This window comes from Cryptomeria japonica, chromosome 3 (assembly GCF_030272615.1).
Source record: "Cryptomeria japonica chromosome 3, Sugi_1.0, whole genome shotgun sequence".
Classification (NCBI taxonomy): Eukaryota; Viridiplantae; Streptophyta; class Pinopsida; order Cupressales; family Cupressaceae; genus Cryptomeria; species Cryptomeria japonica.
In genome coordinates this window covers 68,526,518-68,550,171 of record NC_081407.1, presented here as the reverse complement: position 1 = coordinate 68,550,171, position 23,654 = coordinate 68,526,518, and the positions used below count along the sequence as shown (strand labels likewise).

The 23,654-nt window shown below is 30.9% G+C and overlaps 1 protein-coding gene across 1 annotated transcript; it reads right to left on the bottom strand.

Annotated features, from left to right (window-relative positions):
* Positions 1–382: 382 nt before the first annotated feature.
* On the bottom strand, positions 383–11,367 carry LOC131033781 (protein neprosin-like). The gene is made up of 7 exons (XM_059217142.1): positions 11,194–11,367; positions 8,631–8,705; positions 8,341–8,514; positions 8,093–8,248; positions 5,486–5,539; positions 5,252–5,401; positions 383–784 (listed from the first exon to the last, which is right to left on the bottom strand). Exons 1-7 carry the CDS (start codon positions 11,365–11,367, stop codon positions 383–385), a joined length of 1,185 nt encoding a protein of 394 aa, XP_059073125.1.
* Between the last annotated feature and the right edge of the window lie 12,287 nt (positions 11,368–23,654).

Sequence of the window (23,654 nt, the reverse complement as noted above, 5' to 3'; positions counted from 1 at the left end):
ATTTTTATTTTTGGGTATACAAAATGTGTAGGTCATGAAGATAAACTCAATTAAGACTAGCATTAAATAAGTAGTCACCTACAACTATTTTCCTTTTATAATTGGCAATGTAAAAATATAATTTAATCATATTTATGTACATCATTCTTAAAAAAATATGCTAATTCTAATATTATAAGAAAAAAAGAGAACATGCCTCATGTAAAATAAGTCTCTAACATAGTATATGTATTTCATGTTGATACCAAAGTTTTGAAAAGCAAAACAATTTTCTATGTGATCTTAATTAAAAAATTACAAATATATAAATAAATCATAACTCTTCTTAATTAATATAAAAATAATATGTTCTTTATAAATTTTGAGAAAATATACTATATGCCTATATGCCTATGTTGTGACATTGAGGAACATCTCCTCCAGGGCCTCCAAAAAAGATAGTATGCCCATATGGTTCCTCATAAACATTATATTGTACATCATAACATTCTTTATGATTATGCATAATTTCTGATGATGGATCAATTTCCTTTCCAGAAGTATCACTTATTTTGATTTCCCTAATATGTGCTACTTTTTTATCACCGCTCCCTGGAAAGTGCCCACTACCCATATCTGTATTTGTATGTGGAGTCCCAGCACCTTTGGAATGAAACTTAACCTCACCTCCAAAAGCAACTTGATCACCAAATTTTCCCAATGATGGTATGAAAGACGTATTCCAATAACCAACAAGGTTGTTACTAGCATATAATGCCCACACAGGAGTGTTGGATTGGATTTCCTGAAAAAGACATTTAAAATTAGAACTAGATATTTTAAAATACCAAATAAATATAGCACATAGAAATCATAATAACCTAACTTTGAAATATTAAAAAACATCTAGATATTTTTATCCTAATTAAAAATTCATGTCTTACATTGAATTTTCATTTATTCATAATTTATACCATCTTACTAATGCTTATATAAGATTCAATGGTATTTAAAAATAAAACTAAACAAATTTAAGGGAAGGTCTAAGGTATTAATCAGTTGTGAAATATGATTTGTATGAAAACATGTAGTTTAATATACATTATAATTTTTAATTATTTGAATATGAACGTATATGTGTGTGTGTACATAAATGCACTGAGAAGAGATATATCATTTCAAGCTCTTTGAGTTGAGTCAAGGTTTTTTTTATGTAGGTTGGTTGATTGTGTGTCCAATAGAACTTGGGAAAAATCCATTTCTATGGATCTCAGTCTCATGGCCTTTTAGGAGACTCTTTTAGCTTTTCATTTTCTTGTTATTCCTTGTGAGGAAAGGATTGTTTAGTCTCTTTCCTCAAATGGGAAGTTCAATGTTTCATGTTTTAAGTTATTATTTGAATAGCCTACTACTCATCCTTTTTGGAGTAAACTTACATTATTGAAATTATTTTAAATCATGGTTGGGTCTATTGATTGTGGGGCCAAATAAACCCACACATTAAATCATATTAGAAAAATAATAATCCCCAAATGATAAATATTAGCTATAGGTTTTCTCTCTAGAATTAACTAGTGGAGAAAATGATGGCAATAAGATGCAAACATTTTCTTTTAGGTTTAAGCATCTAACCACCAAAATCTTCAATTAGGACTTTACAACTTGGATGTACAATTCAACGAGAAGTCATGTTTTCTTGGCACTTTTGAAAAAAATTATAATTGTGAAAATTCCTAAGAAATACAATATAAAAGATCTTTGCCCATGGTTTTTTCTTGGTATAATTTTACTAGGTTTTCTACATAAACATGTGTGTGTCATTTTTTATTCTCTACATAATTTTGTATTGATTATTTTCACAACAATCCACATCTATATATGCTCTTAAGGTAAAGTCTTCACCTCTTGTGTACCATAAGCCAAAATCCAGGGTTCCTTTTAAGTATTTGAAGATTATTTTTAGTACCTATATATGTCTCTCTTTATGAGCTACTTAAAACCTTTCTACCATACTAGTTTGTTGGATAATATCTAATCTTGATGCTATGATATTGTTTAGGGGCGAAAGAGGTATGGGAAAACTAGATATTAACTCAATAGGACAAAAACCTTCTTTCAACTATACATTAGAATGCAAATCACTAAAGGGGTGATATGCTTGACTAAGTATTATCCAAATGGAGTCAAGAAAATTCCTCGGTCTCTATTATTTTTCTTCTCTAAATGATTGTGTGTTTAATCCAAAATATAAACTAACTAGGTCCTAAGCATGCATAAATGAACATATAAATTGATTGAACAATTTGATATCTAGAAACTAAAACTATAGAGAAGATACAAAAGTGAAACAAAGACTCAAAAATATACCCGTTCCTTAAAAAAGAGCTAAAATGGGTGGACATTATGACTAGGTTCCATAGTACTAACTATACTAGAGTTTGAACTCTAAAAATTTATGACTTCTTATCAAATCTAAGGTTGAACTTGGAGGACTATGGTGCTAGACACCCTAATCCTGGTAGATGGAGGCACTTAGAACCCTAGTCCACATGTTTTTTAATAAACTTTGTAGTGGATCTCTGTCTCTAGGTCCTAACCAATTTCCTCTCTTCAGTCTCTATAAAAAACTTGAAGGTGAATTTGTGAAATAAAGAGAAAGTGTGGTTTTTGTTATATAAGGGTTTTCCTCAATCAAATCCTTGTTTTGGTTATTTCCACCTCCACAAATAGCCAACTTGAATCTAAAAACATTGTGTGTGCTCTAAATCTCAAGTGTGCTTGAGATTTCTATGAACCGAGATGCATAAATGTAAAGTAGACTCCTACTGAAGTGTGTTAGATTAAACCTTAAAACAAATGATCAAAAGTGAAAAAAGAATTAACTTGAATGCTAAAACTTAGATCTAAAGCTTGATTGGAGAAATATGAGAAAAAATTGAAATCATATCCAACTCCTTAGGGAGAGGTACAACCCAATCATCATTTGGTGACTCCCTATCATCCCCCAACATACCTTGAAAGTTCCACTATAATGAATAAATGTTGAAAAAGACTTAAATACAACTGATATTTCCTTAAATTTGCACATATAGAGCTTCACATAGAGTAGGTCCTTCACATCATAAGGATATCTCAAATTTGCATAATTAATTGATGTAAAAAATGAGGAAGGTAACTTTCTTATATACAAAATTATAACCTTAAATTGATAAAAGGCCAAATTAAAATAATCCTTTTTCACATTGAGTATAAATCTAAAAATGGAAAGACCGACATATTATCCTCCTAAAATTTTGGTCAAAAAGCATCAGACACCATTCATCAATTGCCAGTGTCTTGATAAAATAGGTCCAAAAATTTAGGGTAACGAGATAATAGGATCTTGATATTAGAACTTCTAATATTTAAGTGGAGGAAAATGTGTTTTGAAATTTGAAATGACACGGGACTTATAATTAATTAAAGTAATAAAGAATAAAGGACACACCTTAAAGAAAGTGCTCAAATAAGTGTGTGATGAGATTTAAATTAAGAAAGGACTCATATTCTTGAGTTAAACATTAATTGAATGCTAGAAGAGGTTCTACAATGCACATAGGAGTGGGAAACACTAAAATGAGAGCTAGGAGAGTGTGACATTGGGCTCCATAATTAGAGTATAATTTACAATGCTCCACATATAAAGAAAAATTCCTATTATAGATCTATAGAAAGTTTAGTTCACTTTGGGAGATTCACCATTCTTACTTAACATGAACTCTATGACCATTGGTATACTTACAAAGTTGTAATCCTCTATTCTGGACCCTTTTAATAGATATTTAGCATACTTGGTTTGTGAAATGAAGTCTACATTTCTATTGAGAGACTTTTAATCCTACGAAGAATGATATTTCACCTAACAAAAACATTTCAAATTATTCTTGCACCTTTTGAGAAAAATATTGAAACATTCTATTCTTACTACCTCCAAAGATGATATCATCTAAATATAATGTTGCAATTAATTGATTATTTCAGCTTTTAAATAGATATTGTTGTTTGGAACACCTCTTTTGAACTCTTGACCTTGCAAGTATTTATCTAATATATAATACCAAGCTTTAGGAGATTTCTTTAATATCTTTCTTAGGTTTGCATACATAATATTTGTTCTCTAACAAGATAAATCCTTTAGCTACTTCAATATAAACCTCCTCTTCTTTGATCATATTTTTCAATGGATTATTATCTTCTTCTTTTTTGATAAATTATACTTTAATCATGTTTTTTCCTTTTACGTTAAATCAATTTATTATGTATTTTTGGTATCTTTTATAAATATTCATTTATAAGTCATTTCTAGAGAGTTATGCACATTTTATGTTTCTATCTTATGGCTAAATTTCCTATTTTTTTTACATTTGGGATTATTAATGGTTTCATCTATCCATGTTGTACCATACACTTTATTCTACTTAGTTGAGAGATGTATGGTCCAAAAGATGGGTAAGGTAATTATAATATGTAGTGACACTATAATTTAAGAAAGAATTTATGTATATGTTTTGATTAAGTTATGTTTCTACTTCCTATTTTTATATCATATTGGTAGTTTTATAAATGCCCTCCTTTTCCCAATTGGAGCCAAAAGAGTAGAAGATTTATCTCAATCTTGTTAGTTTGTCAAATCCACTTGCATTTTTATCATAATTTGCTCATGATCCTAGCTTGATCATTTTTTACTATAATTAGTGTCATATTTTTATTTCTCTCATAATGGGATGAAATTTTTAGCATAAATATGTTTACAAGGAAACACTTGATGCTCACAATTCGAAACTTCCCTTAAGATATTTATAAATATTATAGTAATTAGAAGTATATTTAGACACAAAGGACAAAAGGAAAAGATGGTTTAGGAAACACTTTTAAGTAGATCAAATTAATAGTTTAGAGATTAGTTCCACACTACTTAGAATTAACCTACACAATTTTTGAGGTTTATAGTTTAATATAGTGAGCACATCAAGGATAAATATTTACATCATTGACAAATAGATTCTATACAAAATCTATTGCTTCATCAATGATCCCTAAACTAAATACCCTACACATTTACATTTGATTTCATAAAATACATTTTATTTTATCTAATTCCTAACTTTAGCTAACTTAAATTAAATTTATTTTATTATTAGCATATATTTAACTAGTCTAAATAATCTATGTAAAATGTTTGTCCACTTAATAATTATTTATTGATTTTTATAAAACAAATAAAAATACTTACTAGGCTCATTCGTAAGGAAAATGAATATTGTGTTCCACCATCTATAGATATATCTTTTATTGGGCTACCAGGCTGAATTTGTGAGCCACTTGCCACCACAAACCCTGGACAAGATAGATCATAGCAACCTGATGTTTCAAAACCATCAGCCTATACCAACACACATTATGTTAGTCATGATGAACTCTCTACATGCAAAACTTTCATCTCATTAAAAGAGAATATCATAATTACCGTCCAATAAGTAAAAAGTCGTGGTCTCTCATCTTGATACAATTCTGGATAAACCTATAGTCATAGCAAAATATTAGATTAAACTTCAAAGTAAATTAAATATAAAATGTATAATGGCATAGCCTAACACACCGAATTGCAAGTATTACATACTTAAAGACTTTTTCTATTAAAATAAAATTTATAAACACTAATTTATTTTTAATTTTTAATTTAATTAACAATATTTAAATAACAATCTTTAATTTTATACAAGGTTAATTTATTATTGAGTAAATCAATATCAATATAAATTATATAGAAAAAACCATTATAAATTAGATCATATTTTATACTAAAATAAGAAATATTTTTATTATTTTGATTAAAGCAGGAGAGGGCCTAAACCACATACATAGTAGCGATTAACACAATAAAACCTTTATAAGATAGGTCATCCTAAGGCAAGAGGAAAGAGTTTCACAAGGACCGAAACTAATGATTGAGTTTTATTGATCAGATCAATGAACAAATAGTAAAATAGGGTCCCAATCTAGAAATAAGAATCTCTTTTAGGACAAGTTTTTAAGAAGAACCCCAAAACCTTAAACCAAAGAAAAAACATTGAACTGAAACATGATAAGCCAAGGAAGGGGAAAACTAAGAACCCTATATAAAAAAGGAAAATTTAACTAGCTTCTTGCACAAATTAAACCAAAAAGATCTAAATTGAAGTGATACAAAGATAGAAACAAAGACAACCTATCTTATTCAATAGAGGAAGAAGGTATCAAACCAGCCAACAAGATTAAGAGGACTATCAAAAATCCTTATCCAAGAAGCCCACACACATTGGCCTTTGAATAAGAGAAACCTATTAGCCAAAACCATTCAAAGCTAAGGAAAAACCCCAATATTTAAAATCTTCTTGGAAAACCACTTGAATTGAAGACCACTCAAGCATAGTCCTGAGCAGGGCAACCATGTTTTGTCTTGACAAAAGATGAGGTGACTATGCACAGCATAACAAATGGCCACTCTCTGAGAAAAGGCTAAACAAATTTTAGAACACCAGAATCAATTGCAATTTGACTCCCTAGGCTATAATCATTTAAAGCCATCTTCAAATTTGAGAAAATCTAAATTAGCAACAAATAACCAAGGAACATGAAGTTCACCTTTGAAACCTATGTATGTGCATTCCTTTATCAAGTGATTATAATGTAACGCAATGATGCTCATACTCAAGCTATGTAGGTTAAACCACCTTTTCTTTCTTGCAATGACATGTTGGGCATTTCTTTGGTACTAGATATGCATCAATAGCCCAACATAGGTACCTTTGATTTCGCTTAAGCCTTTCTCTACTACCAACTAGGTGTTTATAGTCCTGGTAGAGGTTACTTGGATCACCCACCATGATTAATCTTTTTTTATCCTCTTTGAGATGTCTCTTTAAAATTTTGCATTCACTTTGATCACCTAAGGTAATGAAACGTCATGGGTGGGTTAGGTTTCACAATGGATAATCATGAAATGACTATGGCTTTAGATTTTCACTTGAGTAATGACAATCCCTACATAACAACAAAACCTTCTTTTGGTTTGCTTAATCTTTGCTTAAACCATGGCATGCTCAACTAGGTTGAGCAAGAAATATTTTCCCATGCTGGCTTACTTCGATTTTGGCACCCTAAAATTATTGGGAGAGGTATATAAGCAATGTATCCTCCCTCATTTTTGTGGAACATGAATATATGAAGGATAAGGCATTCAAGCATTCAAGTATTCAATATTCAAAACATTTCATCCCACCATATTCTTCATAGTGGCAACCTTAAACAATCTTCACACAAGCATGTCTTTTGTGATGTCCTTTTAGGTCTTTTATGTTGAGTCATGCTATTTCACCAACATTCATGATCATCTTCAAAGAAGCATTTACATCATCAAGGTATATGGCACTTCCATTTTTCAGATTTAGCATTTTCTACCTAACGACATGCTTTCCTTTCAAGTTCATTACAATTCCATTTAAAGGTTAATTCCAAAACCGGGGTTTGACTTAGGCAAACCCATTTCTCCCCAACAATTTCCTCTCTTTTTCTATGTGTAGGAATAGGTGGCAAAGCTACAAGAATAGTTACAGACTAATCAGACAGAAATCTATAGTCTACAATTCGTCGAAGCTAAAACTAATGGGAGCGACTGAGCCCCAGGAGTGGACTGAGCTAGGTGACCGAGTCCCTACACTTTTTCCTCAAATTTGAACTTTAGGTTAGTTACAATCTATACTTTCACATACTATTAGTCCCCTTACCTAAGATTGGCTGGTTGTTCACATTAGAGATGCGCTAAGGAGGAAGCATTATAAAAAAAGGATAATGGACAATAGATAAACAGATGAAATGTATAAGGAATAATGTACAAACCCATGTAGATAAGGAAAAATCATATAGAATATATTATTACTCTAGTAAATATAGAATAAATCTACAAACCTAAATGAGTTTTTTAATCAAACCCTCCATTCTACAGCAGTCAATAATCTGTAATCTTTCTGAATAAAAAATTAAAACGATGAATTTGACCCTCTTGACTAGAGAATGGGTGAAAAGGATTACTTACTTGCCAGCCAGACACCAATATTTGTGTCTGATCTGCAGACATAACCCACATCTGACTACGACTGTATATGGCGTCAGACGTCACATAAGGAGACCATGTGTTAATGAAAGCTTCAGCTTTAGTGGCAGCACCCGCATTGAATTGAACGTAAGCATACTGAGAAACAGAATCAAAACATTACACTTTTCCTTAAACCTTATCACTTCAATTGTTTCTAATTTCAGACTAATTTTAAATTGCTTGGTCACCTCCTGAACACTATCGTCATCAGAGGCATCCAAACTTTTGGTTTGCCCTAGGAAGCGAGCTACAGATCCTGCTCTTTCAACATGTTGGTGCTTTATCTCTCTAACAGAGATAGTTCCCTCTGGGCACCTTTTTACTGAAATGTTCAATCCCTTGTATGAGATGTCTGAGCTTTTCTGTAATCAAAACGGTACAAATGGGTTTTTTAGGGGTTTACAGAAGGTTCATGAAATAAAGACTTAGTGAGCTCTGAGATATAAGTTTGGAAATATAACAGAATTACCAATCATACCTTACTATGCCCCTCTGGGTTAAGGGATATCTGATCGCTATGCTTTACACACAGTATGCTGTCCCCAAACTCGTCCTGAAAGGTAACACACAAGAGAGATTAAGAACCTTGCAATAGCAAGTGATGCCTGAAGAGAATATATATAAGACATCAAATTCAAAATGATCAGTTTTTTGTTTTTTTCTGTTTTGTTTTTTTTGTTGTTGTTGTTGTGTTGTTGTTGTTGTTATATATATAACGAATCTGATAACATTTTATCAGGAAAGCATTTAAGTTCATACAAAAATAACCCAAAAAAATCTTCAAAATCACCATTTAATAACTTAAGGCTTGTCAAGTTAGCTATAATGATTACTGGTACTCTTCTCCTATGAGTCTTATGTTTTGTTGATACTGTTAGAAACGTCATCAGCATCTTATCTATGGAAAAAGGTGGTGGATTTCTTTCAGATCAAACTTTGATAGATTTTTGTTCTTTTCTAAAAATAATATGTATTCAATTTTATTAGAAAAGAGATAAATGTTTTAAATTTTAATTTTATACTTGATTAGAGCATTATATGTAGAATAAAACTATCTAAATTATTTGATTTTCAAATTTATGTTGAAGAAAAGAACTTAAAAAGCATTAAAGATATACAAATTTAAAAAGTTTAAATTATTAATTATTTCAGCTGAACATGTTTTGGTGAATTATTATAAAAATAAGAATGGGAATTTAATCTTAATAAGACTAATGTTAAGGATTAATATGCATATTGTTTAGGAGTTTTAAATAGGTGTTTCAATTATGCCAATTGATTGTAATGTTCTAGTTTATATAATGATGTGTATTTTATTAATATTTATATATTCTCTTAATCAGCACAAATAGCTAAATCTTCTGAATCAACTTTTGAATAACATATATATTTTTTAACTATATTTATTATTTTTTATGATACATTTTTCAAGATTTCTATTATCAAGAATACTATAGTATTGGTAGCTAAGAGTACATTGAGATATGTATAAAGGATTTTGAGTATGGAAGCTTATTATTTTTTATTTGAAGACTTGTTACCTATAAGATATTCTAATTCAAATTGGGTAGGTTGTGTAAATAACAAAAAAGTCACTATAAGATATTTTTTCTCTCTTGGTTCTAGTCCTCTTGTTTATTATAATAAGAAGCAATATACTATTGTATAAACATTGAATATGTAGTTACAAATTTTGCAATTAAAAATTCACTTCATTAAATTACATTTCTTAATAACTCAATAACATTATACAATTGCAATCATAGTAAAGTTAATCTTTCTAAAAATTCATGGCTCTATGTCGAAATGAATTTCATATTGAGATCTCTCACCATTATATTAGGCACCTTATCTAGTATAAAATCAGATAACTAAATTTTTTACTAAGACCTAATATTACACCAACTATATATATTTTAGATTTAAAAGAAGTCACATCAATTTTGTTATTTAACATTTTATTGATAATTATAAACCCTAACATTAAAGAGCATGTTAATGAAAATAAACTTATACATTTACAGAATATTAATATTTTTTTTATTGTGATCTAGTTTGCTTAATGTGTCATCCCCAAATATCTATATAATCTCTTCTGTGCAAAACAATGAGCCAAGCCTCTCAAATTAAGCACTCTTTGTATATAATTTTTATTTGAATTGTGTAATATTGTCTTCTTCCCAAAATCTGTCGTTAATTTTCACTTATCTTCTATAATATGCACCAAAGTGTTTATCTGGATAGTGCAGAATGAGCGCTACCCAGTTTGATCAATCTGCTGTAGTAGTATGATCACATGGCTAATTGTCACGGGTTTCAGAGTCAAAGTTAGATCTGATCCAGAGAAATAGTTTTCATTTGATTTTTGTTCATGTATCAAAACTTTCAAATTATAATTATCAACAAAATTACTTCTTCAAAGTTAGATCTGATCTAAAGGTAATCCAGAGAAACAGTTTTCATTTGATTTCTTTGTTCATTACACATGCATCAAAACCTCCAAACTATAACTATCAACAAAATTACTTCTTCAAAGTTAGATCTGATCTAAAGGTAACCCAGAGAAACAGTTTTCATTTGATTTCTTTGTTCATTACACATGCATCAAAACCTCCAAACTATAACTATCAACAAAATTACTTCTTCAAAGTTAGATCTGATCTACAGTTAACCCAGAGAAATAGTTTTCATTTGATTTCTCCATTCATTACACATGCATCAAAACCTCCAAACTATAACTATCTAACAAAATTACTTTTTATTTTAATATTTATCATTTCAGTTATATCAAATGAATAGAAACCATTATCTAGTCTTTAAGATCTATTATGACATTCATGATCAGATATTACAAAATTGAAATTTTGATTTCTTATGGATAAAGACTGTTATTCATTTGAAACGATCCTCATCAATGAAAAATCAAATTTTCAATTGTATAACATCCATTATATATTCTGATAATTGAAAGGGCCAAAACAAAACATTCTGATTCAAATGTAAAACAAAATAATTATCATGGTAGAAAGAAAATAGTTGACCTCATAGTTGTGCAGTGCAGGGGGGTTGATGTAATTGACATACTCATCGATGGTCATATTTGTGACATCAACTGCTACAATGAAAAGCAGTGAATGCAGAAAGGTGAAGAATACAGAAGCCCAAAAAACTTTCTGAAAAGCCATGGCTGAAAGACTGAAAACGAATTTGACCATAATTCCGATTGTAGTTATAGTGTAAGAGATTTGAAGTCCTGGAATTTCGAGTTGGCAATAATTATCCTAACTAATCACAGCTCATAGTATATATATTCCACCTAATCAGTTTTGATCTGTTTGTAATCAGCCTAATTTGAGAGGAAACAGCTCAAGGGAAATGGAATGAGTTGGAGTGACTCATTTTCATTTTTTATTTTTATAATGAGATAAACATTAAATATTTGTAAAATCATTTTATTTATTTTTATTTTTTATTTTTATAACAGATAATATTTGTAAACCAATTTAATAATAAATAATTGAGATTATATATTTAAATAAGAAATATCTTTTTAATTTTTATAACAGATAAACATTAAGTATTTGTAAACCATTTTTCATGTCTATTTTTATTTCTATAATAAATTTTAAAAAGAAATATAAAATATTTTTATTATTTGTAAAATTATTTTTTATTTTTATTTTCATAATTATAATATGATATAAATTATAATATGATAAGATATAAATGAACATACTTTATATGCCCTCTTTTTGGTGCTATTTTTCTGAACTCTAGATCTATAATACAAAAAAAAAAAAATTTAAGATATGTTTCTATTTGTTGAACTTGAGGCATATCTTTAGTTCATTTTATTAACAAACTACCATTTTAGTATGTTAAGTCTTTTTGTTTGATAGGTTTTTAAAATGTTTTGGCAACTTCTTTTTTTTGAGTTAGTGGTATTTCATCATTTTTAATTTTTTAAAATAATCAGTTATTAAATGATATATATTTGTATTAATTTATGTTAATAAAAAATATTTAAGAGGGAAAATTTGTAGGAAAATAAAAAAGAGGGAATGATATGTGTGCATAATTTTCAATATGTGTTCATTGCTTAATTTTAGCTCCTCATTTTTGGGAGCTCATTTTCAATGGATAAATTATAGTAGCTCAACTATTACAAGAGAAGATTCTAAACTAGCATAGTTATATTTTTAAAAAATTATGTAAAATTTATGAAAAATTATTTTATTTACCTGTTATTCTATTTTAAAAAATATTATTATTTGAAGATTACAACTTTCTTTCTAACAATCTTTTCTTTATATTTTTGAGGGGACTAAATTGTTAAATAGAGTAAAATTCAAATCCAACAAAATTAGAAAGTTAAACTTATTAATATGAACTCATTATAAATTTCACCTAAAGTATCATTTTTTTAACTTCTAGTAGTAGAAGACAATCTCTCTACAAGCACTTTGTAGTGGTATAGGTTTGGTTAGTTGATTTGACTATTTTTATCAATTTTTGGTCCCTTGAATTTAGATGTTTCTCCGTAAAATGCTTTTGGTCATAACTTTCATATATGAAATTAAATTTTCAATTTCAAATAGATGTTGGAGAGAATGTGTAATGTACTATGCATTCATGTTGACTTTTTTTAATTTGAATGAGAAAGAGATTTTGATACTTGATTGATTACTTGTTGGTGCCTAAGATTCAAGGCATGATTCGAGGAGTATCTAGATGAGCCAAGAAGAACAAACTTGAGGAAATACTTGTTTCCATGAGATTTACATGATGGTATAGATTAGTATTATATTTGATGCCTTCTAATATAATTTTATAGGTCTTTTCATAGTTTATGCTTTGATAGAGATTGGTACATAGCTTAGATTTTGGCTTGAGGAAATGATGGTCATGATAAGAGACTTAGAGTTCTTTGTTGGTGAGAATTGATTATGGGTGCAACGTTATTAATGATTATGGTGTCATGGATATGCAAGTATATTTATGTATTAACACAACATGATTAGGTTTGTGGTTATTTAGTGGTATTATTTTTTAGTTTTAGGAGCTTGTTCTTATCTCTTGGATGCTTTATTAGTCCCTTGACTATGGTTACTTATTTTTGGATTATTTTGGAAAAATAGATCTCTAGCTGATCTAGTGATTTGATCTTGACATATATAAGTTATCTTCTTAGTTATCTTGATTTGGAAGTCAGTAATATGATGATGAGTGTGTATGTATTCATTTTATTGGACCATTGAGCTATGTAATTTTGTGGGTTAGCCACCCATTTGGTTGTAATGGAATAACTTGAATGTGGACTATCTATATCCACATATATTTTTAATATTGTTATAGATTAAGATAGCTAGCCTAATTTGTGGTCTTTTGTACATTGGTTTATGTGAATTGAGATGAGACGATGGAAGTTGGTTTAAGTGCCTAAATATTCAACTATTGGGACTTGTAGCATGTGGTTAAAGCATATGTCTTGGCATCTCAATTACACATATTAGTGGGAGCTACTAAAGGTGATGATTTGGTGATATTGGATTCATTCTTTAAGTTTTGATGGTAGTTGTATCTTCTTGGTTTAGAGATCATGTTTGTACTCTACCCTTTCGGAGTTATTAGTGTTGAGTTCTTTGATTGTATTTGATCCATGGATGATCTTCATGTAAGAGATTATTATTATGATGCCTATATTATATTATTTTGAGGGAGCTTTGGAAGTGAATTGGATTCAACATTTGATGATAGATGATCTTCTATAGTGTTTATTGGTATGATGGAGGAGCTCTTAGATATTTTTACTATAGTGAGTGTTCATTTGCATATTAGGTTTCTTTTATAGGATATGGTTATCTTTATTTTTGGGGGATGTTGAAACCTTGTTTTACAATGGAGGATCCATGAGTCTTTGATAAAGTATCTTTTTTATGAATTGTTGACTGTGATAGGATGTTTTGCTATTTTTTAATGATATTATTGATTGAACATTAGAGTGTTGTCATGATATAGGTTATCTTAGGAGAATGATATGTTCATTGGATCATCTGATATTCTTTTAAGAAGATGTCAAATCATGATGCCATGATGAGTTCCTAACTTTATGAATGTGTATTTGGGGCTTTGATAGTGATCTTGTTGGTTTTATTATTTAGTTCATTGGTAATTTTCTTGTAAGATCATGATTTTGTGTTTCTTTTAGATCTTGGAATGGATTAATTAGGTTCAATTACTCATGGATACTTGAAGAATTAAGTGAGGTTGGAGTTCTCTTATGACATTTTTTAAGATGATTACTCATTTCATTAGGTTTCAATAGGAAGTTCAAGTATCCTACACCTTGGTTAGATGTGAGTTCAACCTGTATGTGTGAGATTATTCTTGGAGTTAGTCATGATTGCTTTGTTATCCTGGAGAATAATTGTTAGAGTAATCTTTTATTAGCTAATAATTATTTATTTAATTATTGGTCTATTATACTCTATGCTTAAGCTAAACTGAGGAATCTTATAATTCTTTAGGGTTTTCTCCTATAGGGTTTCGAGTATCCTTTTATAAGGATTCTCTCTTTGTATTTTCAATAACAAATGTAATTATTGAATTGCATTCTTGTTGCACAATCAATATGACTCCTCTTTTCTAGATCTCTGAATTTTGGCTTCCATAGCTATTTTGCTTCTCTCTTTCTATGACAGGTTTGCATGTAGGTGATCTTTGGGAGCTATAGAGTTTATTTTCCTCAACTCCAATATGGTATCAGAGCCTACATCTGCTACTGCTTGTTCCTGATTTATTTTTCAGAATATTTTCTTTGGAGGCAAGGTTTTCTATTCTCCTGTCATAAGGGTTGTATTGTAACTTTTCTTTTTCATTCCCTCTCTGAATGATAATCTTTTTCTTTAGAGTCTTTTTTGTGTTATGTCTCCAATCTTCTCTTGTGACAAGTATTTTTATTGTAGATGCTCTTGGGATCTCAGAAGTTGTACTTTCTCAACTTCTTCATGGTATCAGAGCTCCAGATCTGCATACCCCTATTCTCTTCATGAGATTTTTTGGGCCTTGTTCTTCAGATCTAAGTATTTGGGGGTTTGTGCAGTTTCTTTTTTCCATTTCTAGGGGTAGCTTATTTTTTGGTACATTTTGGTGCCAAAAGGACCTCACAGTTGGATTCAGAAGGTTGATTCCATGAATTTTGATATATAATTTGCCTATTTTCGGTGATAGGGGCACTTGGGACATAATTTTTTATTGGCATGAAAATTCGTATGGCTGTACCTGCAAATGCATTAGAAAAAATTTCATCAAAAAAATAAAAATAAATAAGTAAATAAATTTTTTTACCCTCTTTATGCCCTAAAAGAGGGATTTTTTTAGCCGTAACTTGTTCATATGGAGGCTTTTTTCGACAAATCTTATATCGTCGAAAAGCTCTTTCTGGGCTCTATCCAAATCTGGAGGTTTGAACTTTTGATTTTGTTTTTTGGTCAAAGCTAGAGGTTCCTTTTTGCACTCTAGGAGACATAACTTGAGCATCTGAACTCCATTTTTTGAAAACTTTATATCGTTGGAAAGGTTGTTTTGTGTTCTTTCTATTCATATGAGTTTTATTTCCAGATTCTACTCTAGGTATATTTTATTCAATTTTTTTCTTTTCAGCACTTTGGTGGATATCTTGGATGTTTTAGGTCCTGGGATCTCTTTCTTTGAGTAGGATGTCTCGTCTTTGGCTTTTTTTTTCCAGTCTTCTACCTCTTCTTATCATTGTAGAATTTTATTTATGCAAACACGCTGAGATAAAGTGCCACCATGCATTGTATACTTGGGATCTTGCACATCTTGTTCTTTATTGTACATGCACTACTTATAAAGTGCCATGGGGGGTTGAAGTTTGCCTTTATTTGCCATATACCTTTGTCACGTGAGTGTTCCTTCTACGACATTAGCTTCATGATGTGTGTCAAGTGAGTGTTCCTTCCATGACACTATGTACTTTTTCTACACCTTCGATGTTCCTAGTTCTTCGTCATGCAGTTCTTGTTGGCCGTTCTTTTCAGTGTACTTGTCCCTCTCCCTTTTCACCATTATGGGGAGGTTTGTCTTGTTGTTCTAATGCTTCCTTGGTTTGATTGATTAGCTATTCAGGCTTTGGTGTTTCATTCCATTTGTATCTTCGAGTTTAGTTGCTTGCCTTTGTTTGCCATCTGATTCGAGTAGTGTCATTTGAGGGCACTCATGCATATTACAGTCTTCTCTACCTGGTCATGTTCTATTTCAGTGGAGGTTCTTTAGATCAACAATTACTCTTTGACAGCATTTGTAGCTATTTCATACTGATGCTCTGCAAAAAGGATTAGAAAATCTGTTTGATGGCAACACACACAAGAGCACAAGAAATAAACGTTAGTGTTAGCAACAAAAGATTATCCTAAACAGGCATATCAAGAGAGATATTAAGCATGAAATAGAAAGCATATAAACATAGAATAAAATAGCTAATCAAGATGCTCATAGTTGCTCCTCCCTTGTTCCTCTCCTCTCCAAGTCCCAAATGAGTGTAGCTCTCAGCTTTTAGCACTAGCCATGGATGCCATATGGAGATTCAAGATGGTTGAATATGATAAGCAAATGCTATGCAAGTGTAGATAGTGATGCTATGAAAAAGCTCTATACTAATGCCAGTATAACAACAATACTCTAATGCTTCCCTTTTGCTTGAGGAGAAGGGTTCTATTTATAGAAGAAATGGGGAAATGAAGGGTTAAGATTGAATGGTTTAATCAAGGGTCAAGTTTGAAAGTTGGGGATCCATGTGCACAATTGGCACCAATAAAATGGTGACAAGTGTCAACATAGGATTGGGTTGAGAGAAGAGGTTGGAGGCATTAAAGGCCTGAGAAGACCTCATGGTTATCTAGAGGCTAAGGGTCAAGTCCAAATTAAGATTACCCACTGTATTAAGAGTTAATCCAAGGATAAACCTTTGTGCAAATGTTTAAGAGATAATCATGGTCAAAGCATTAATGGCCTGATGAGACCTTTGGGTTGGGTAGAGGTTGAGTCAAAACAAATGTTTTAACCATGTGGGAGGGTTTGAGGTTACCATTAATGGTTATTGGAGACTTTGGGGATTAAGTGGTTGAAGGTTGAAAGCCTTCAATGGTTATCAAAGACTTTGAGCCATTTAGTGGTTGAAGGTTGAAAGCCTTTAATGGTTATCAAAGACTTTGAGGGTTTGAGAAGTGACTTTCCTTTTGCTTAGGAATGTGACAAAGTTTAGAGAAGGGGTTAGGTTATTTAGAAGTGATTAGAAAATTCTAGAAGGGGTTTAGGCATGCAAGTGGATTTTGTAGGAAAATGCAAGTGGGAGAAATTTTGGTATTTTCAATTAAAATAAAATCATTTATTTCAATTAAATGGTGTAATTTGCATTTGGATAAATATTCAAATAAATATTAATTTATTTAAATGAGAAAAATGAAGATAAAGCATTAAAATGCTTGAAGACTTTGAGGGAAACCATTAAAGGCTTGAAGACTTTAAGGAAAACCATTAAATTCTTAAGAAGACTATAGAAGGAAGCCATCAAGTTTGAAGACTTTAAAGGAATCAAGTTTGAATACTTTAAGGGAAACCATTAAAGGTTTCAAGTGGGTGAGGATAAATAGGATTTTAAATAAATAATTTATTTAAAATAGTTGTGCAACTTGCTTTTGTAGGAAAATACAAGTGGGTGGAGGATAAAGGTGATTTAAATAAATTATTTATTTAAAATAATTGTGCAAATTGCATTTGTAGGAAAATACAAGTGGGTGGAGGATAAAGGTGTTTTAAATAAATTATTTATTTAAAATAATTGTGCAACTTGCATTTCTAGGAAAATGCAAGTGGGTAGAGGATAAAGGTGATTTAAATAAATGTTAATTTATTTAAATGTGAGAGGTGGGATTTTGGGGGATTTAAATAAATATTAATTTATTTAAATGTGAGAGAATATTTAATTAAATAAATATGATTTATTTATTTAATTAATGGTCTGAATTTGGTTAAGTGAATTAAATCAAATAAATTGAATAATTTATTTAATTAATAGGAGAAGAGGGTTAAGATGAATTAATTAAATATATTAATTTAATTAATTATTGATTGATGGTTAAATAATCAAATAAATACTAAATATTCATTTAATTAAGTGGACAGATTTATGTGACTACATTTGCCCCTCTTTGAGACGGTGCGGTTTATCACGTCGTTTCAAAGAAAGAAAAATAGGTGTGAAGAAATGCCCCATAAAATGTAAATATTAATTAAATATTAATTTAATTAATTATTAATTGATGGTTAAATAATTACATAAATACTAAGCATTCATTTAATTAAGTGGACAGATTTATGTGACTACACATACTTTAGTGGTGTTCTTCAATCTCTTCTTTTTTGTTCCTATCTTCTGGAACACTTTTGTTTGGAGGCTTCTTAGTCCTTCACTTGAGATTTCATCTCTTCTTGGAGATGAGTTTTGTTCCCATAGGTTTTTCTCCTTTTTCTCCACTTTACGGAAATTTTATTGTACTTGGGTACCTCATCAGGCCTAGTTGTCGAGACCCATTGTTGCTTTCCTGCATTTTTTTTATGCTTTTTTAGTCCTTAGTTGTTTTTTAGCTACTCCCAAAGTTCATCTTAAGGTGGGGGGGGGGGGGGGTTAGAGAAATATTTTATTAGCTAATAATTATTTATGTAATTATTAGTCTATTATACTCTATGCTTAAGCTAAACTGAGGAATCTTATAATTCTTTAGGGTTTTCTCCTTTAGGGTTTCGAGTATCCTTTTATAAGGATTCTCTCTTTGTATTTTCAATAACAACTGTAATTATTAAATTGCATTCTTGTTGCACAATCAATATGACTCCTCTTTTCTGGATCTCTGAATTGTTGCCTCCATAGCTATTTTGCTTCTCTCTTTCTGTGACAGGTTTGCATGCAGGTGATCTTTGGTAGCTGTAAAGTTGATTTTTCCTCAACTCCAATAATAATTATCATTCCCCACTATTTTCATAATCAATGGGTAGTCATGTATGAGTTATTTTTCATTCTTAATTTTAGATGCATTATGTTTTATGTTGTATTTTTTCATAAATATAGATCATGAACTACAATTTTCTATTTCTAGAGAATTCATTTTAGTAGCATATGAAATTTTATATCCTTATATATATGATTTCATTTATGATGTCATTCCTTGATGATGATATAAGAGATATTATTGAGCCAATTTTTTTATATGAAAATGTTTTTGATTTTGATATTTTCTATTTGAGAGGCCTAAATCCATGTCTAGTACATGATACATATTTTATGATTGATCTTGTGAATTTTATGGTTCATTGTTGAGGCTATTCATTGGGGTTCTAGTAAAGGATGTCATACTTAACATATTTTACTAGTTAGAGGTGTATGTATTAGTACATTAATGCAAGAGCATATTGGAGAACTAGACATTATAATACTAAATCAAACTAATTTCTCTTGAGTAATGGGATTGAAGTGGCATGGGAAGCATGTTGCAACATACTGAAAGGGCAACAACTAGAAAGACACAGACCAATAGATATATTCACAAGAGTTTGTCCTATGTATTAGCTTGGAACCAAACCTAAAGAATATATTGTGTGAAACTTATCCAAATTTTGTGGAGTTGGAACAACACATCACACAATAGATATGTGGCTAGGTGACCTTTAGATGGGTCTACACTAATGCACATTGAACTTGGTTCCTTCATTGACTTTCTAGAGTCAACCTACATGTTTCATTGGAAATAGAGATAATGACCTAATGGAGACTGAAGTGGATCAATCCTAGTACTTCAAGCTAGTATTTAAATACCCTTAAAGATCTTTGGAAAGAATCTTTGGTAGTTAGAGAGATAGGAATTATCGTTCAATTAGATTGAAAGGACGTATTTTCTATATTTTCATGGTTATAATCCTATGGCAAGCTATGTCCTAGCATGTGAGGGCCTATAGGCATGTAAGGAATCTTATTTGATCAATAAAATTTCATGTTGTTATCTTGTGTTCATTTACGTGTTGATATTGTGTTGAATTTCGCTACAAGGGTAGACTATCCATTGTGGACCCTCCATCCTTAACTACAATAAGTTGTTTCAAAGTGATATTTAAATCCTTTGGGATAGTGTGCTATGAAAGACCCTGATATGGATAGATCGTCAAAATAAGATAGGTTATGGGTGTTGTCAATTGAGAGCTGAATTGAGGTTGTTTCAACCTTAAACTAGATTATTGAATTGAGGTAGTCATGCACAATTCAAAGGAAAGATGATTCCAAGAAGGAATATAGTAATCGTCAACGTAACCAAAAGGGTAGAGGAGATGATGGATATGATGAGGGTCATGAAGAACCTGTTGGATGTCATAGAGGAGGATAGGTGTAAACCTTAGACTAGAAGAGGACAATGATAATGATGAATCAAGGATTTGTGAGTAGGATGAGGAGATCCATGAAGAGGAATAGTTTATACAGATCAAGATGATGAAAAATATTGTTATGATTGGGAAGAGGCTGAGGATAAAAATTCCTAGTTATGTAAGAATTTTGAATGTGGTGGAGGTGATTGATTAGATAAATGAGATAGAGGAATACTTTTAGTATGAAAAGGTTGAAGATTTGAGCATGTTAGGTTTGGTGAAACTAATTTGAAAGGGAATGATGCTATATGGTGGAAGTAAGTGCAATTGGAAAGGAACCAAAGAGGGAAGGACTAGATCACAAGGTGGGGAGGATAGTGGTGAAACTAAAGAATCAATTTATACCTAATGACTATGAGTTAGAATTGCTAAAAAAACTTCAAATATTGTGAAAGAGAAAGAAGATGGTGAAGGATTACACAAAGGAGTTCCAGAAAATGATCATTAGGAATAGACATGGTGAATCTAGAAGGGACAAAGTGTCATGATACATTAATGATCTTAGAGCCAACATTCAAGATGAATTAAGGATTATCTTGTTGGCAAAAACAATGAGGGAAAACTGAGAGGGGGGTGAATCATTTTTCACTGGATTAAACAATTTAAGCACAACATCAAATCTAATTAACTGCAACAAGAACAAAGATAAACAAAATAACAACAACACACATAACGCCAATATTTTGACATGGAAAACCCAGTTAAGGGAAAAACCATGGTGGGAATCTACCCATAATAAGATGATACTCTACAGTAGTATGTGAAAATATTACAATAGGGAATGCACATGTATTCAGGCACAGTGCCTAGAGCTCACTACTCAAAAACAAAGAAGGGCTACAACCCTGAGGAAGGCTCATTGCCTTACAAAGATCAGACAATAATCCGGCTTAGATGAATTGAAAGAATAGCATCTGCAAATGCCTGATGACAGTCCCGATTAAGCACATTTGTCTGTCCTACAACACACTCTACTCTACACTTCACACCAAAAGATGAATTGCTTGTTTGCACATACACCACTCTCTAATAATGCAGACATAACACCTATATCTCAATTACATGAATATGACACCTATTTATACAAATCATCAACCGTGACTACAAGATCGGCTCAACCCTTAACACCTAATTACAAAATTACATCACACAATACATAAATCAACCACCAAACAAATACAATGTCACAACAACATAGCATGGACCCAAATCAAATTACTGAACATGCAACACCACCAGAAATATCACCAAGATCATCTGCAACACGCTACACCACCAAAAATGTTGCATAATACGAAGAACATCATCGAACCCATAAGATCTTAAATAATGTGGACAATGATCAATGAAGACCAATAAAACAAATAGGGCATGATTGGGGAATACCAACAAGAACGTTAGAACCATCTGTAATAGTTGCACCAACACCACTTAATCAAATCTTCATTGATCAACACATTGATACTCAAAAACACTCAATAGCAGCAACTGGAACTAGAAAGATAACTTGCAGAGCACCAAATCACAAACCATCTAAATTCAAGATACACATGAACATCCCAAACACTCTCCCAAATTTGAAACTCAAGATATAATCATTTTGGAGCACAACAGATCAAATACCAGAACACTGCAACACTAAACACTGAAAAACCAATCCTCATACCGGAATCCATAACCCGATCAAATCACCACATATCTTCATGAAACCAACACTGAATCAACTAGAGATACTTCATTACTGAAATTACAAATCTACACCAACACATCTGCAACATGCCAACTGAAACAACCAAACCAACTCTCTACAATACCAGAAAACAAGAATATGTTGACATCAATGACAATAACATATCCTAGCAACAACAATATCCAACATCTTTGTGTGTCCGTCATGAAGGAAGCCTACTTGTTTTCTCTAAAGGTCGAAGAAAAATGGATTCTAAGAAATGCAAGCTAAAGTGTTATGAAAGGATGGCCACAACACAGTAATAAAAGGCCATATATTGAGAAAAACAATCGAAGGAGGATTCCTTACCAAAAGGAAGAAATAAAACTAAGGGAAGAATCATACAACAAAAGGAGGGAAAGAGAATACTATCATTGTGAAGATGGATACTATATAAATGAGAGAATATTTGATCAAGGGTCATTTTGTGGAACCTGTTTTAAATATAGAGAAGTACAACATCATGATTTTGATTTCCACCAAGGTACTATAAGAAATCAACTTAGAGAGTTGAAAGCTAGAGTAGCCTACATTGAAAAAGAATGAGATACATTATATGGGTCCATGGTACATCCAACAAGAGGAGAATCATTGGTCATGAGGAGAGCCCTTCTACAATCAAGATTTGAGGAGTAAATGACATAGAGAAAGATCCAATTTGAGGCAAGATGCAATTCAAGATGCAAGTGTTGCAATGCCATAATTGATAATATTAGGATACATAATTTAGTGTGAAAGGAAATGGATCAGAAGTTGAACCTGAAGAGGAGGAAATTGATCATAATTTTGTTGTTGGGGAGAACCTAGTAGTATGATAGAAGGGTGAAATGTCACTTTCCAAATAAAATTTTAGATCTGAAATTCTTTTAAACTTCTTTAATTAAAACTTTACAAATCAATTGAAACAAGAAAAGTGGCTTCTAGAAATGAATATTGTAACACCTCAAATTTGCATCAAACTTTAAAGAAATATTACTTTATGAAATATTAATAATTTGTGACATAGAATATATCATATTTTTTGTCATAATCTGATATAAATAGCAAGGATATTCTTCTATAAACTAACCTAAAACAATGATAAAATGAGAAGTCTAAAATGTATTGCAAGCTCACAAAATTTCAAGAAACCTTCCAAAAACTACAAAATGAGTTTTTTATGATATAATGAATAATTATAAATTAAATATATGTTTGATATTTCTGAGATTTTTTTCTGAAATGATGTTTTATCATTGATGTCAACATATTCTTTTGTGTATTCTAGTTTTGTAGTCAGAT